Below are 18159 nucleotides of genomic sequence, written 5' to 3'. Positions count from 1 at the left end.
GGGTGCTGCACCTTATTCAACACTACAACGATATTTAAGAAAAAAAAAAAAAAAACGGCAAACCAAAGAGTTTTATTTTTGTTTGAAAACAGACAAATTGTATGCCCCTTCTGGTAGTTAAACACAAATCACATCAACAATAAGAAAAAGTTTCAGGGACAAAAACGCGTGTAAAGCATTAAATTGTGAATGCCAGGCCCTTTTGCTTGGTGCCTGCTTTACCTGCCTCTCTGCTCAGGGGAACATTAGAACAGGGATTATGATCGCAGGATTACGCCTTTGCGGTGAAACTGTTTTATCCTCAATGCAAGCACAGGTAATCCAATCACTGCTAACCCTCCATCAGAGCCTCTGAACAATTCATTTCCTTCTGCGTCGCCGTCGAGTGAGCACAGGAAACGGCGCAATGAGGCCCGGGAGAAGAGCGAGGTGACAGAATGCCGTTCATTATAAGGGGGCGACCCCTGAGGGGTAAGTCTGTGAACCTAGAACATATTGTTTATTTACTAATGAAAGAAAAAATACTAGATGACGCAATTCATCCATGATCACGAGCTATTGGTGAAGTTTTCCAGTGTTATCAATGCTTTTTTTTTTATCACTATAACACTGTTCTTACAAGTATGAACACCTAAGATTTGTCTTTACACTTTTTTCCTTCAGCATGACGTTACAAGCATAAACTAACCACATGACATGTGGTTAGTTTATGCTTGTAACACATGTCTGAAAGAATATTCGACTGTTTCGTGATGGAACAAACATTTTGTCTGAAGATGTTTCTTTCAGGTTTGCACCCTTGTGTGTTTTCTGCACACGCTGTTCTGATTGCTCCAACTTTCCACGGGTTCCCCCCTGTTGCCCACCCTTACAGTGAGAATAATTGACAGCAGCGGATTGACTGGCCGCCGCTGCTGCCAGCCAGTCCCCTCGGATGCGCCGTGAGTGTGCAGCCAGACAGACAGGCACCCGGATGTGTGGCGAAAATGTTCGGCGCTCCTCTCAGGGTCTGCGCTCGGAAAATCTTCTTTTATAGTTCGGGTTAGCGTCTCCGCTTCGGTTTCGTTTCGTCGTCCTCAGGGGGGTTCCTTCCAACGATGAGTTGGATTTGAAACGGATCTTTTCGATGTGGATTCGAGGATGCAAGAGGCGGATGAACAGTCTGAAGGTAAAAAAAAAAAAAAAAAAAAGCTGCTGCGCGCGTAGAGCAGGAGGAGAGTTGGAGCGCTGAGGGGGCGAGAGCGCTCTTTTGATTTTATTCCCCGACTGCCCCCATTATCTATCTGATTTTCATCGGAGTCGTGTCTCCTGTTGAGACGATGTTAGAAATTTTTAGTATGAATTATTGAGAATATGTATTAGTATTTAGGTGTATTTTCTTCATTGTTGCTTTGTGATAACTGTTCAGCTCCACTGAGAAGCGAGTTAAGGCTGTGGTGCTCAGGGGAAAAAAATGGTTGACTATATTAGATATAATAGCAATTGTGAGCAAACTCAGACATGCCAAATCAACTTTTATTGAGTTCTGCTTTTTAAAATGAACTTCACAATGTAAAAGTAATGCAAAGAAGCAACACAAGATTTTTATAAGATCTAACATGATAAAGTCAGGTTAGTCATTTATTTTCCAGTATGTTTGGCAGATAAGAACGCTGTGTGTTAGACTAACGTGACAAGACTTTAGCCAAAATGAGATTATCACAGCAATGTAAGCTTGAGTAAAAATATGTCTGTTTCACTGTATGACCATGAAGATACAAAATATGCATGATTTGCTGCTTTTCTTTCAAATAGAATAGCAACAAATATTCAAAAATAATATAATATATTGACTATTATTGCTACTTCTACCATAGATTTATTGCTGGTTGGATTTTTATACATAGACTTAGGCAAAAACAAAATAGACGTGCTAAAATCGGTAGTAGTGTTTTATGCAAACATGCTTAATACACGTAATCTTATTCCTTTTTACCTTATTTCATCTTATGTCCTTTTTTTTGTTCTTAATAGAGAGCCACAAGTATAACAAGCTGATATTAGCAGAATACAAAATATTCTAGTCCTCAAACTATCTGATTATTCATAAGGGTATTCCCCAGAGGTCAATATTGGGTCCTGTTTTATTTACTGTTTAAAAAATAACCTGCTGTCATAATGTAACTGAAGCAACGTTTAATTTTTTTGCAGAGTATTCTAGTATTTTGTACAGTACAGACCAAATGTTTGGACACACCTTCTCATTCAAAGAGTTTTCTTTATTTTCATGACTATGAATATTGTAGCTTCACACTGAAGGCATCAAAACTATGAATGAACACATGTGGAATTATATACTGAACAAAAAAGTGTAAAACAACTGAAAATATGTCTTATATTCTAGGATCTTCAAAGTAGCCACCTTTTACTTTGATTACTGCTCCGCACACTCTTGGCATTCTGTTGATGAGCTTCAAGAGGTAGTCACCTGAAATGGTTTTCCAACAGTCTTGAAGGAGTTCCCAGAGATGCTTGACACTTGTTGGCCCTTTTGCCTTCACTCTGCGGTCCAGCTCACCCCAAACCATCTCGATAGGGTTCAGGTCCGGTGACTGTGGAGGCCAGGTCATCTGGCGCAGCACCCCATCACTCTCCTTCTTGGTCAAATAGCCCCTACACAGCCTGGAGGTGTGTTTGGGGTCATTGTCCTGTTGAAAAATAAATGAAGGTCCAACTAAATGCAAACCGGATGGAATAGCATGCCACTGCAAGATGCTGTGGTAGCCATGCCGGTTCAGTATGCCTTCAATTTTGAATAAATCCCCAACAGTGTCACCAGCAAAGCACCCCCACACCATCACACCTCCTCCTCCATGCTTCACGGTGGGAACCAGGCATGTAGAGTCCATCTGTTCACCTCTTCTGCGCCGCACAAAGACACGGTGGTTGGAACCAAAGATCTCAAACTTGGACTCATCAGACCAAAGCACAGATTTCCACTGGTCTAATGTCCATTCCTTGTGTTCTTTAGTCCAAACAAGTCTGTTCTGCTTGTTGCCTGTCTTCAGCAGTGGTTTCCTAGCGGCTATTTTACCATGAAGGCCTGATTCACACAGTCTCCTCTTAACAGTTGTTCTAGAGATGTGTCTGCTGCTAGAACTCTGTGTGGCATTGACCTGTTCTCTAATCTGAGCTGCTGTTAACCTGCGATTTCTGAGGCTGGTGACTCGGATGAACTTATCGTCCGCAGCAGAGGTGACTCTTGGTCTTCCTTTCCTGGGGCGGTCCTCATGTGAGCCAGTTTCTTTGTAGCGCTTGATGGTTTTTGCGACTGCACTTGGGGACACTTTAAAAGTTTTCCCAATTGTTCGGACTGACTGACCTTCATTTCTTAAAGCAATGATAGCCACTCGTTTTTCTTTACTTAGCTGCTTTTTTCTCACCATAATACAAATTCTAACAGTCTATTCAGTAGGACTATCAGCTGTGTACTATATCCACCTCCTGCATAAGACAACTGATGGTCCCAACCCCATTTATAAGGCTTGAAATCCCGCTTATTAAACCTGACAGAGCACATCTGTGAAGTGAAAACCATTTCAGGTGACTACCTCTTGAAGCTCATCAACAGAATGCCAAGAGTGTGTGGAGCAGTAATCAAAGCAAAAGGTGGCTACTTTGAAGAACCTAGAATATAAGACATATTTTCAGTTGTTTCACACTTTTTTGTTCAGTAAATAATTCCACATGTGTTAATTCATAGTTTTGATGCCTTCAGTGTGAGGCTACAATATTCATAGTCATGAAAATAAAGACAACTCTTTGAATGAGAAGGTGTGTCCAAACCTTTGGTCTGTACTGTATATTATATATTATTTTTCCTTGGCAAGTGCCACAGAACATCTGCAATCTTTATTAGAGGTTGTTAAGAAAAATCTCTATGATCTGAAACTCATACTCAATTTTGATCAAACTAAAATTATGTGATTTTCAAAATCAAAGAATATGCACATAATGCTTGTTAAATTGTTTGTTTTAGAAAGAAAATTAGATCTTTTATTAACATCACATGGAGTGTCTTACAGACAATCTCAGGGTTAATTTGAGTTTTTACTTAAGGAACAAATGTTTCTGTTTTAGTGCAAAAAAAAAAACTTATGCAGGCAATATTTTTATCAACACTTGACCACGGTGATATCTTATACATGCAGGCAAATTTGTATAAGAAACAATTAATTAATAAAGGATTAAAAATTGTAGGTTCTGTTCTGACAGAAATCTTTTGTGATTTTGGAAAATAATTTAAACCTTGGTAGAACTTCATAACTATAAATAGTCAATTTCTACAGCTGACAGCTTTTATCAAACAATTTCAAACAGTTTGAAACTTTAATCAAGCACCAAATTAAAAATTTATACTGAAAGTTTTAAAAATCTCTTCTTTGACCCCTTCTCTACTGGCTGCAACCATCTTTACTTGTAACCTTCTTCATGGGCCAGATTACCAGCAGGAAATATAGATATTACTCTTCCAGAGGGTTTTCTTTTGAGAATGACATGAAATGTTGGACAGTAGGCCTGGGTGTGAGCATTGGGTGTGATTTTGTGGAGTGTACCAAACTGTCAAGGGCACAGTGTTTTTCTCTCATTGCCTGCATTGATTTTAATGACTGCCTCCCTCAGTCATGCAGGCCGTCCCAGTCTCTTACTCTTCTATAATCCTTTTGAACCATTCCTCCTCTTTTCCCTTTTCTGCCAAGTTATTTCTGGACGGCTTCCCGTTGGATACTTGGTCAGCTAAAAGTAGTACAACACAGAATTGTTCCAAAATATATCAAATTTTGTTGCTAATGTTTTTTTTACCTTCAAATTAAATTGTGGGACTTCTCTTTACACGGGAATTAAAATACAGATAATCCCTTAAAATGCTCAAAGTGAACGCTTCACGTCAAGAATGTCAAAGCCAGCAACATTTATTTTGCTCTTGTCTTTGTTTCAAAAAATAAGAATATCTGTTGAAAATGTTTGCGTGTTTTATTTTGACAGTTTTTTACTTAGGCAATATGGTGAGATGTTCAAAGTTTAAATACTTGACTGTCATATTAATTTGGGGGCTTTTAATCATTTACTTCAACCACTCCTTTTCCATTTTGCAAAAAGTTAAAAAAATTCAAATACAAACAACATTTTTACTTTATCATGGATTATTTCCTTATCCACACATATTCCAATATACAACATATACTTACCCTCACTAATATTTCGTTAAGTGTTACATTTTGACTACATACTTTGTAGCCATTAATATGTCAGGATATTTCATTACTCTTTCTGACAGATCTGGCAGAGCTAATCTAAATTATTAATATCATTGAGGAAGGGACATTTCAGGGACTTAATGTTAGTCAGTTTTGTTAAAACCGGTTTTGATGTTTTTTTTTTGTTGGTATTTTTAAAACACCCAGTTGTCCAAGTTTTAAACACCTAGCTGTTAATATGAGCTGAAACCGAAGAATCTGGAGGCAGTCCTCTTTTTTTCTTTTTCCATCCACTTTGAGACGTGCACCAGTACCACTGGCAGTGAAACAGCATTATGCTACCACCACTATGCTTGACAATTACTGGATTATTCTTAATTTTAAAAGCCTCACTTGATTCTTCCAAAAGCATACTTCCGTTCTTTGGGGCCAAATAGGTCTGTCTTTGTAACTTTGTCATTTTCTTACAGACCTCTGAATGTTTTTGAAAAATTAAGTATACTCTTCTTTTCCTCATCGGTTTGTTTTCTTTCACTTCAGCTTGTTTTGACATATGTCTATAGGACAGTTTAGAGTTGATATACTGCATTCTAGTGTTCCCCTCAGGGTAATGTTAAAATTCCTACTTGCAAACAACAGTGCAAAGGAAAAACATATTTTTCATACAGCATTGCTTTACATCTAGGAAATGCACCAATACATGTCTTGTCTTGTCTTGTCCTGCAAATTGTCTCAAAATATCCTTGTTTGTTTCCCACCCTGTCTCTCCAGGGGCACAGTATGCCAGCAACAGAAAGACCACTCTCTCCAGTGACATCCCCGCCCTCTGGTCTGAAAGCCATACCAGCCTCCAACAGGTCCCTTCTCCAGAGCCTGTTCAGGCTCCGGCCAGCACCGGCAAGCCTGTCGGACCCTCGTTTGGGCTTCTTGGGGCCAGCAGTAGTAGTCAGGGACCAGGTGACTCTGGTTCTGGTGTCAGCTCGGTCCTTGCATGGCATGCTGCCATTAATGCTGCTCGACAAGCGCAAGATGATGTTGAAATGCCTGAAAAGGACTCACGTCCCTCAGTTTGCACATCTGGACCAGCTCCTGTAGGCTCTCTCGCACAGAGGAAGAGGCAGCAGTATGCCAAAAGCAAAAAGCAAGGAGTATCCACCAACAGTCGGCCACCCAGAGCTCTGTTCTGCCTCACCCTCAACAACCCGATCCGCAGGGCCTGCATCAGCCTGGTGGAATGGAAGTATCTTTTTGGCAGGAATCAGTCGTAGTCATGTTAAAGAGTGACCTTTAATAACAACGATCTAGAATTTGAATTTCAATTGGAAAATGCATGTAAACAGTTGGTGTCTGACATTGAACACTATAGCTTTGCAAGATAGTATACATGAACCGTTTGTTCTGTTTGCAGTGACTGATAAAGAAACATACTAGAGTGAATGGAGTTCCTGGGTTAGGGAATAGACTGGCAATAAAATATCGCAGTTAATGCATGAGAAGATTAAGCAAATAAACAATTAAGACTGCAACATGGTACCTTAAAACAGCCAGGAACAGACCAAAAAGACATCCAAGAAATAGCTATTTATTACTGCTGCATACCTTTTTGAAGTCAAAAAGGTTTCTCTGGTTACCTTTGAAAGTAATTCCCCCATGGCTGATTGAACCGAATGGAAAATTGTTAAAAATTATAAAACCTATAGGTCTGCAGCACTAAAACTATGACCGCATACAAATAACTTATTTTTCCTAATGAACAGCCCTGATTGCTGAGAATGTTGCAAAGGTATTCATATTCCCTTAATTATGTGTTAGAATGACAGTCAAAGTCCAATTCAGAATATAAGGCAGGAGTTGAAAATGAATGTTCACTTCCAGTCTGACAGGGCTTGAGCTATTCTGCAAATAAGAATAGGCAAACATTTCATCTGAATGTGTAAAATGGTAGAGAAATACCCCAAAAGGCTGTAACAGCAGCATAATGTACATAATGTTCTACAAAGTATTGTCTAAGGCTAAATACAAATAAACAAAAACCTTCATATTTGTAAAAACGGTTTAAAATCATGTATCATTTTCCTTCCACTTCATAATTATGAAGTACTTTGTTTTAGTCTATCACACAAAGTAAAACTTTGAGGCGGAAAAAGTTCAAGGGATAAATTGGCATTACAAGTAAATTTTACATTGTCTTTACATTGTGTATGCAAGTAATGCTTTCCTTAACAGTTTCTTTTCAGACCATTTGATATCTTTATACTGCTGTCTATTTTTGCTAACTGTGTGGCCTTAGCCATCTACATTCCCTTTCCTGGAGACGACTCCAATTCAACCAACCAAGAACTGGTGAGTTGAAATATAGATGCTAGGTGTATCACAAAGCTGATTTCAGTTGTGCATTGAACACTAGTTGTTACCCATGTCCAAGGCAAGATGTAAAGGAAACCAGTACAAATATATGTTTCTGGGAATTACTCAGAAGTAAAATTACAGATTGTAATAAAAAATTTGTATTTACTTTGTCTGGAATATTGATTGATTCCTATTGTGCATTCTTTTAACCAGTCTACCATGAGACTATACAGAATCAACTTTGAAGTTGCACATTCTTAGGATATCAGGTGTCAGATTTTAAAGACATACACTGAAGTAAAGTTAAACTCTTATCTCTGTATTTGATAAAGGAAAAAAAGTTTATTGGTGGCTGCTATAACACTGAATAGAGAGCAGTTCAGTCCATTGCTTTGTGTAGTGTTAGTACCAACATGTCAGAGTTAGCTATCATAGCTAGTAATTTAATGTGGGCTAACATGCTAATGTTGACATGTTGCCCAACATTAGCATTTCGCTAATGCTAGGACATTAGCAAATGCTAGAATATCATCATTGTAGATCATGCTTGCTATGGATTGCTGTAATGCATATGCTAGCATTTTAGCTAATGTTAAAATTTTAGCTAATGGTTTTATATTTTTGCTGTTAGCATAGTAGATAGTGTTAGTTACTAATTGATATCAGTCAGGGCGGATACTACTTAGTAGGCTACCACTACTATTACAGTTGTTTAGATCTTTTTACTAATTATATAATTTTTTAATAGCTTGAATAGCTTAAAGTGGATTAATGAAACACTTAGTACAGATGTTCTAAGTCAGCTTTATTTTTGCTTGTCTATTTGTGGAAAAGGAGGTTCTGCGGAAGCTGAACATGCTTCAAAAATTGTAAATATTTATATTTTTTTACCCATATACATTAGGCTTCTTTTTGTTTGTGCCACCTTGTTTCATCTGTGGGTTTCAAAACACTGGTTGTTGGCTTTTATATGAATGTGATTGGATGGATGCAGGAACTTCGTCAGACGTTTTCCCGGCAATATTTGGATAAATGTGTCGGTTTCATTATTCTGTTGACACACACAAACTAGTGTCTGCCTACATCCACGTACTTGTACGCAAATACTAAGTGGGATACATGTCATGTTATGACAGACAGGAAGTTAGAGATGGAAAGAAGTGTTTTTGTGCTTTACTTACTACATTGAAATTGTATAACCTCAATATACAAAAGCATAGATTTTATAGTATACAAATGAATATTAATGAATTTATGCAAAAATTATAAACTGATGGGAAATTTACATGACTAGTACTGTATATATGTATTTACTTGTGGTTTATTTAGTTATATTTTATTCCTTTTACATATACATAAACTGTATCTGAAGCAGGCTGTAGAATCTATAGCATTTTTTTTGTTTTCCTGATTCATGCATTTGTGTCCAAAACAATAAATGGGTATTTACGCAAGAGGTGCGTATTTACGGAAATTCCAAGCTGGTTCTGCTTGTCGATAGTAGCAAAAAGCAGCAGTCCTACTAATAACATTAACAGGCTCTGTTGGATTAGTGTCTCAGTAATGACTGTCACTGACACGGGTATTTGAACCGTGTTCCTGAAACTGGGTCATTAAAATTGGATTGAGCCCTGTTATTATTTACCCATGTGCTCTTTCTACATTGACTTTCAAAGTCTATTGAGGATGTTTGGACAGGGCAACCCACACTTTTTCAACATGATTAAATGTAATGTAAGTTAGTGGGGTAAACTTTCACTGTTGCTCATACAAAAACGCTGAGGTTATCTCATCCAACAGCAGGGAAGAACTACATTAGTGTCTGTTTTGATGGAGGTGGATGACAGCTAGTGATTATCACAGTTAAATGAACTGAACAGAGCATTCTGGTTGCACTGATGCTGCACCTTCTACTGGATTTTTTAGAGCCCCTGAACAGAGCTCATGATAAGCCTACAGAGTCAGTAGGTTTGTCATTAAAAACTATGAAATGCGTTGCATTTAACTCTGCTGTGAGAGCACAGATTATTAAGTTGTATCTTTGTATCTCTTGACATGCATAATATGCCACCAATTGGTTATTCATTTATCCGAACCAACTACTTTTGTTGTAAAAACCTGAAAATGTCACATCAATTTGTAGCAACAGACAGCAGTGGTTGTCACAATTACTCTACTTACTATGTCAGATTTATTGTGATGGGACTGACCTCAGGCTTTTACTTTCTTATCTCCCTTGAGGATCATTTCAATATTCGTGGATGATTGAGCATTTTGGAGATCTGGATAGAAACTACTCAAAAGATGACAGACTAAAAAGGACACTTACATCTCAAATCATATATAGTCAACAAACATAAATAATTTGTCATGATGACATTGACACAACAATCACCGTTAACCCAGTTTGAGGTTTCCTTCAGTTTAACGTTTTATGACCGGCAGGAACGCTGGCGCTACCATTTGCATATCTATTTTTAAACGCCTGTAGAATTGCGACCAAATAAGCTAGAACAATACTTTTTTTTTTTTGCAATTGAAACCGGAGAGTTCAACTTAAATACTCTGTTAGACTCCAGACCACATGGGCTGCACGGTGGCACAGTTGGTAGCACTGTTGCCTTGCAGCAAGAAGGTCCTGGGTTCATTTCCCAGCCAGGGGTCTTTCTGCATGGAGTTTGCATGTTCTCCCTGTGCATGTGTGGGTTCTCACCAAGTACCCCAGCTGTGTATGCATGGTTGTTTGTGTTGCCCTGCGATGGACAGGCAATCTGTCCAGGGTGTACCCCGCCTCTCCCCCATAGACTGCTGGAGATAGGCACCAGCTCCCCACGAACCACTATGGAATAAGCAGTAGAAAATGACTGACTAAAATCCAGACCAAAGTGTACTTCCTACATCGGAATATGCGTGATGACATTGGTGGATGAACTATCACATGGTTTTCTTTCACACCAATGCCCTCAACAACCGGAAGTGATGTGCTTTTTCCTGGGAGTGGTCTTTTTTTTCCAAGTAGTTTTTTTCGCGGTAAACTTCGCTCGCACTTTCACTTTTGTTGTTTTTTGCACTTTTTATTGTTTGAAGATGGTCTTATGAACATATATGTGTGTTCATAGGTATCTGGCACACTTAGAGATTTAATTACACTTCAGTAAATTGTTTATTTTGATGTACATATTATCTTTTCTCAAATTGTTCACAATGTTCATTTTATGTTCGTTTTTGTCTCTGTTCATAAAAATTTGTGTATTTCAAAAATGAAGTTATGGAAACACTCCAAATAAATTTCCTGTGGTTTGAAAGGGTCTTGTGCAACTTTTTTATATTGCAATATTTGAGGGATACAGCTATGATATTTTTGTATTTAGGAAAATATGTGCAAAACAAAAACGTTTTTAATTTTTCTGGTGGTTAATTGCACTTTTTTGCAATTTACTTACTTAATATGGAGTTATTATATACAAAATATTAAATTTTAGGATTTAAGGGTTATATTGATGTATAGCAAATTGAAATGCTCCAAAAAATGGCTCTACAGCATGTACAAATGTAAAAATATGGTCTGGCGAACTTGTTCTTTGGTAGGTCACCATTTTAGCTATGCAACACATCAGCAGGACAAGAAAAGCCTCAGGTTTGGAAATGCTTGTTAGTTTACTAGACAGAACAATATTTGACCACAGACTGTTGAAAGAGCAATATAAATTTTTCATATTAGCTTAATTATACCAGCATTCTCATTAGCCCCAGTAAGCTTTTTCATAAAGAACGAACTTTTGTTTTCTTTTCTCGCTGTGTCTGGCAAGCGACCTTCTCAGGCTCACTGGGAATTTAGTGTGTATAGACCAATGAGGCGGACACAGTTTCATGGTCTATCAACAGATGGGGATTATTCACGCTGTTTAAGTCTACATTCATCCCTCACTCCAATTGTACTGTATGTGTGACTGAGGACAAAAAAATATCTCTTTGAAATATGTGTTTTGTCCACTGAAACATGAGAGACACATACTACCTTGTTTAATTCTGCGTGGAGGCCAGAGCAATAATTAATTTCTTCTCATCAAACTATAGAGTTTTACTTAAAATATAGTACCAGTGGGATAAGACTTCCCACTGGCAAGAGTGTTTTACTTTTTCTTGCTAAGTTTGGTAACGAGATATTGTGGCTCAACACTTTTTTATTCTGTTTAATTTCAGATCCCTTATTTAATCCACTAATTATTTTCCAACTAACATCTAAAAGTAGGGAATTTTTTCTAACCCAGGAGTCAAAGTCAGAAAGTGAACCATCAGTTATATTTTTGATCTTGACTCCTAAATGTAACACTTGAATTCAGATATTTGTGGAAATGCTTTAAATTAACTATGAACCAAAAGATTGGTTTGTTACTTTTATAAAACGTACATACATTAAGATTACTTGTTTGGGAAAGCCCAGATGATGGTTCAAAGGCTTTGTAAGTTTTAAATAGGTTAATTAAAAAAATTGAGTTGAACAGCGGCACCCCTTTGAATGTATTCTAAGGCAAGACCTCAAACAAACTGCTTCCTTGTGTGACATCATGGAAAAATCACAATGTAACCAGCTAAGATATTGAAAAGAGCATTGTGGATCTCTACAAGTCTGATTCATCATTTGGTACAAGTTCCTAGTTGCCTGAAGGTCCCACCTTTATCTGTTCAAATAATTATATGCAAGAAGAAACACTGTGTCCAGCCATTATGCCATTCAGGAAGGAGACAGGTTCTGTGTCCCAGAGATAAACGTGTTTTGGTGCGAAAAGTACGTAGCAACAACACAACATAAGTTAGAAAACCAGTTGGATTTGCTAAATGTTGTTGTTATTGATATATATCTATATCTATATATATCGTTGATGATGATAGATAGATAGATAGATAGATAGATAGATAGATAGATAGATAGATAGATAGATAGATAGATAGATAGATAGATAGATAGATAGATAGATAGATAGATAGATAGATAGATAGATAGATAGATAGATAGATAGATAGATAGATAGATAGATAGATAGATAGATAGATAGATAGATAGATAGATAGATAGATAGATAGATAGATAGATAGATAGATAGATAGATAGATAGATATAGTAGTTTGCAGTGAATGTTTGGAGTGTGTTTATATCTGATGTAAGGGATCGGGTTAAAGTATGAGGGAGAGAGTGTGCAGGAGGGCAGAGAAGCTGTGCGTGTGTGAGCAGTTTGAGGGATTAAGCTAGGCAGTGGATTAGTAGTTCCTAAATGAGTGGAGGTTGCTGAGGCAGAGAGAAAGTGAAGGATAGAAGGAAGGATGGATGGATGTGAAAATAGATGACTTCACCAATTTGATGTTTCTTCACTATGTCATGTGTTTGACTTGATTTCTTTCTCCATGGACTAAAAATGTGATATTTTTGAATTTATCTTTCTTAATAAAGGTTAAAAAAAATAATAATCTTATCATGGCCGTGATTTAATAATTTTTTACAATTACTTTTCTTGACAGTTCATTAAAAATATATTATTGCTCAACTAAGATAAAAGTTGCTTTTGTAATTTGGTCTTTTATATTTTTTTTCTTAACTTTTCTGACTATTGTCCCATAGTGCCATAAACTAAATAAAAGGTAAATCTTTCTCTGATTCTGGAGTTTCAGTGTTGAAAGCTCTGTATCCCCTAACCTCTCTGTGGATTGTGTTCAAGTATACAAACAGATCATCTGCAGGGTTTATCCATTTGGAACACTTGTTGATTTGAAGCTTTATCAGGATGTGAGTAAATCATACTATGAGGTATCCAAGTGTGCTATCTGTATGTGGCGTCTGTGCGCATTATTAAAGTTTGTTTAAGCTGCATGTGGGTGAGTCTTTCTGTGAACAGCATGAGTCATTGATCAAAGGGTAAATAATATTTTGGGTAATGTAGGGTAGGATAGTAAAGTTAAAACCATGGCAACAAGCTTCCTTTTTCAATATTAAAAGTACACAGACAGGGCATGAGGACTGTCTAATTGTTAGGTGTAACATCTTAACTGGATTTACTTCAAGTGCTTCTAATATGAAAATAGTCCTTGAAAGTTAGACCTCCATTGGCATCCTTTGTGTGATATTTTTCAGAACCCTAGTAGGTTTATATTTTCAGTTTACTGCTGTTATACACACTTTAATTTCAGTCATACAGAGAGTTTTTCTGTGTAATATAGATTCACAAAAATATCTTGTGAATCTGCATTTAAAAAAAAGGACAAAAAATCTCCTCCTGTCTTTTATGTATTTAGTGCAAACTAACACAAGATTCTATTCAAACTGAAACATAATAGATGCATACAGTATCTTGCAGAAGTATTTTCACCCCTTGAACTTCTTTTGAACTTGAAAGTGTTTTGGGTTATCTGGGGTATGTTTTGGCATATCTAGTGACTGAACTGTTTTTTTCTATTCCCCTTTTGTAAAATAGCCCAAGCCCTGTCGGATTGAATGCAGAGGGTTTGTTGACAGCAGTCTTCAAGTCTTGCTAAAGATTCTCAATTTGATTTAGGCCTGGACTTTGACTGGGTCGTTCCAACATATTAAGAGGCTTTGATCTAAACCATTCTATTGTAGCTCTGGCAGTAATTTTAGGGTTGTTGTCCCGTTGGAAGGAGGACCTCCAGCCTTTTGCAGCTTCAAAAATGTTTTCATTGGTAGTGTAATGTATTTATCTTCCTCCATCTACCCATAAACTCTGACCAGCTTCCCTCTCCCTGCTGATGAGAAGCATCTTCCCAGTATGATGCTGCCACCACCATGTTTCACAATGGAGTTGGTGTATTCAGGAACGTTTTGCATATACACCAAAAAGTTAAATTTTGATCTCATCTGAACATATCCTCCTCTTCCACACGTTTGCTGTGTCCTCTGCGTGGCATGTGGGAAAACTTTAAATGGGAATTATTTTGGCTTTTTTTCAACAACAGTTTTCTTTTTGCAACTTAGCCACATAGGCCCTAACTAAAACTCATAGTTCTCAGGTTAGCAGATTCTCCCACCAGAGCTGTGGATTTTTCCAGCTGCTCCAAGGTTACCATCGCCTTCTTCATTGTTTCTGTAATGGATGCTCTCCTTGCTCACTGTTTCAGTGTATAATGGACAGACATGTCCTAGTAGGTTTACAGCTGTGCCGTACTCTCTCCATTTTTAGAGGATTGATTGAACAGCGCTCTGTGATATGTTCAAAGCTTGGGATAATGTTTTATAACCCAACTCAGCTTTAAAGGTTGATATTTTTATACCTGACCTGTGTGCTGTGTTCTTGGTCTTCATGATGCTATCTGTTCTCTAATGTTCTCCAACAAACATCTGAGACCTTCATAGAAGAGCTCCAGTTATACTGAGATTTGATTTCTAAGAGGTGGACTTCCTTCCACTTCACAATTATGTTTGATATGCTGTTGGTCTGTCATATAAAAGCTTAATAAAATACATTAAGGTTTATGGTTGTAAGAATAGCCTACTGATGTGCATTTGCCCAAAATTCAAATTTTGTCTGTCTTATTGTAAATCTGGGGGCAGAAAGTCAGGTTGCATCATTCTTTTTTCATGAGGGATTAAAGGTTTAGAGAGGAGAGGAAATGAGAAACAGTTCATTTATCACATGGTGTTGGTGTGCGCGTGTGTGCGTGTGTGCGTGTGTGCGTGTGTGCGTGTGTGTTCCTTTTTTTCCGGCTGAGTGAGGACCATTTTTCATGTTTCACTATCAAAGTGAGGACCATTTGCTTTAAAGTGAGGACATTTTCATGGCCCTCACTTGGTATTTGGCAAGGGGTTAGATTTAGTACTAAGGTGTGAATTGAGTAAAGGTTAGGCTTAGGGTTAGGTATGTAATGATAATGCTTAGGTTTAGGGGTAGGGTCAGGGTTAGGCCATATAGAAAGGGTTGTAAATGATTGGAAATCCACAGAAGTCAATGAGAGTCAATGCAAGGTCCTCACAACGTGTGTGTGTGTGTGTGTGTGAAAGAGAGAGAGAGAGAGAGAAAGGCTGGATGTCTTGTGAAGAAGTGTGATGTTGCTGTGAGGACTGAACAATTATGGATCATCAGAGACCGCATAGTGACTTCAAGTTGTTGCAATAATTTCTATTTATTACCAAAAATTCAGCAGCAAGACTGGTAAAATATACTCCACTCCAAACCACATTTTATAAAATCGCAGCAAAGGTTATTGCAGCTGCCCAGCAGTTTCTTTCTGATATGTTTTTTTCTAACAGTAGAATACAGTTTTAGGACACAAAAAATACTTAGTAGAAGAATGCACAGGAACAAAGCGCAAGCATTTTTTATTCTCTGAGTGGTGCAGGAAACACTGCAGAGGATGTGATGCTAAATTATTTTTATAAAATGTTATAAACTTGTGAATAAATATGAGAACAAGGGGTGGGTGTTAGTAGTTGGTGCAATATATATATATATATATATATATATATATACATATATATATACATATATATATATTCCATCTTGTTATTGAATAATCTGCATTAGGAACAAAAAAACAGATGTTTTTTTTTTTTTAGGCCAAACCTTTCCTAAGCTGCAAGGGATAAAATAGCTTGGATATAGGGGTCCTTGTGTTTACAAGGGACTCTGCCACTACTAACACGGGGCACTGTTGTCTGGCTCAGTTGTAAACAGTCACACCTCTGCTGGTTCTTTTCTTGTAATGTGAGAGAACCTCTTTTGAGGAAGGATAGAAAACCTTTTTATTTAAATGGTGTTTGCAATAAGTTTAGTCAGATTTACTTCCGCCATTGTGGACCTAAAAACAAATGCTTGTATAATGGGTACATTAAATATGAAAGAGGAGTTCCCTCTTTGCTCCCTCTTTGCCCTATTGGATTGAGATCTGGTGACTGTGGAGGCCATTTGAGTACATTGAACTCATTGTCATGTTCAAGAACCAGTCTGAGATGATTGGTGCTTTATGACATGGTGCATTATCCTGCTGGAAGTAACCATCAGAAGATGGGTACACTGTGGTCATAAAGGGATGGGCATGGTCAGCAACAATACGCAGGTAGCCTGTGGCATTGACACGATGCTCAATTGGTGCTAAGGGGCCCAAACTGTGCCTAGAAAATATCCCCACACCATTACACCACCACCACCAGCGTGAACCGTTGATACAAAGCAGGATGGATCCATGCTTTCATGTTGTTGACGCCAAATTCTGACCCTACCATCTGAATGTCGCAGCAGAAATCGAGACTCATCAGACCAGGCAACGTTTTTCCAATCTTCTATTGTCCAATTTTGGTGAGCCTGTGCGAACTGTAGCCTCAGTTTCCTGTTCTTAGCTGACAGGAGTGGCACCCGGTGTGGTCTTCTGCTGCTGTAGCCCATCTGCCTCAAGGTTTGACGTGTTGTGCGTTCAGAGATGCTCTTCTGCATGCCTTGTTTGTAACGAGTGGTTATTTGAGTTACTCTTGCATTTCTATCAGCTCAAACCAGTCTGGCCATTCTCCTCTGACATCAACAAGGCATTTGCGCCCACAGAACTGCCGCTCACTGGATATTTTCTCTTTTTCAGACCATTCTCTGTAAACCCTAGAGATGGTAGTGCGTGAAAATCCCAGTAGATTTGACCATGTCTACATGCACTGAGTTGCTGCCATTTGATTGGCTGATTAGAAATTTGCGTTAAAGAGCAGTTGGACAGGTGTACCTAATAAAGTGGCTGGTGAGTATGTACTTGTGTGGTTGAGCAGGACCAAAATGCAGGCAGGAGGACAGAGCCGCATGGTGAGTCAACAAGATTTAATAATAATTGACAAAAACGTACAAAAATAGGCAGTGTAACAGGCAAGAACACTGAGACGTGTAACTAGGGAGGTTTGCCGCAAATGCAGAGAATCCGATGGAGAACAATGAAAACCAGAGGACTTAAATACTGTGGGAAGTAAAGTGTGAACCAGTGAACTGGGAGAGGAGCAAATGAGGATAATGTGAGATGCCTGAGGACCAGGGAACCTAAACAATACAGTGAGGGAGAATGACTAATTAACCTGATGAGCATAGAGAACAGGGAGGTGACCAGAACACAAGAAAACAATGACTAGACTTGACATAAACAAGAGGAAACCAGATCTATCAGAATTGAACTAAACACATCTAACACTGGAACACAGGAAGCAACAAAACTAAACAGAAGGAATCTAATAAAACCAAGATGAACAGAAAAGCACACAGCTGAGCCGAGAAGGTAAACAAACACAAGTCTAACAGACAGATCCTGACAGTATGATTTGACTGAACTGACTTTATAAAGTGCCTTGAAATGACATGTATGGAGGACCAATCCATACTGACCTCCCACTGTTTTTGCAGTCCTATTTAAAGTTCTCTTAACATCCTAGTCAGTCTGTTCAGTGGCTTCTCATCCAGCCTTGTTTGTCACAGTTCCAGTTGTATTAAACGTTTTAAAACTTGCTCTGTAGACGTAGACACTTTAATGAGAGTTTCCATGTACTGGTAGGCATACCCTGACATAAATTTGAACACACATCTGCCTTACTCAAAGGTGACGT

General features: G+C 38.0%; 1 protein-coding gene across 1 annotated transcript in view; it reads left to right on the top strand.

The window, feature by feature from the left end:
- The first annotated feature begins 116 nt into the window (after positions 1-116).
- cacna1db (calcium channel, voltage-dependent, L type, alpha 1D subunit, b) overlaps positions 117-18159 on the top strand; it is a 114165-nt gene continuing 96122 nt past the window's right edge. The window contains exons 1-3 of the mRNA XM_047367138.1: positions 117-471; positions 6009-6477; positions 7475-7580. Coding sequence (XP_047223094.1) covers positions 438-471; positions 6009-6477; positions 7475-7580 — 609 coding nt within the window. The 5' untranslated portion in view covers positions 117-437. The remainder of the gene's footprint in view (positions 472-6008; positions 6478-7474; positions 7581-18159) is intronic.

The sequence above is a fragment of the Girardinichthys multiradiatus genome, chromosome 1, assembly GCF_021462225.1.
Source record: "Girardinichthys multiradiatus isolate DD_20200921_A chromosome 1, DD_fGirMul_XY1, whole genome shotgun sequence".
In the NCBI taxonomy this organism is placed as follows: Eukaryota; Metazoa; Chordata; class Actinopteri; order Cyprinodontiformes; family Goodeidae; genus Girardinichthys; species Girardinichthys multiradiatus.
Note: the sequence above shows the minus strand (reverse complement) of the source record. Positions and strands in the feature narration are given on the sequence as shown.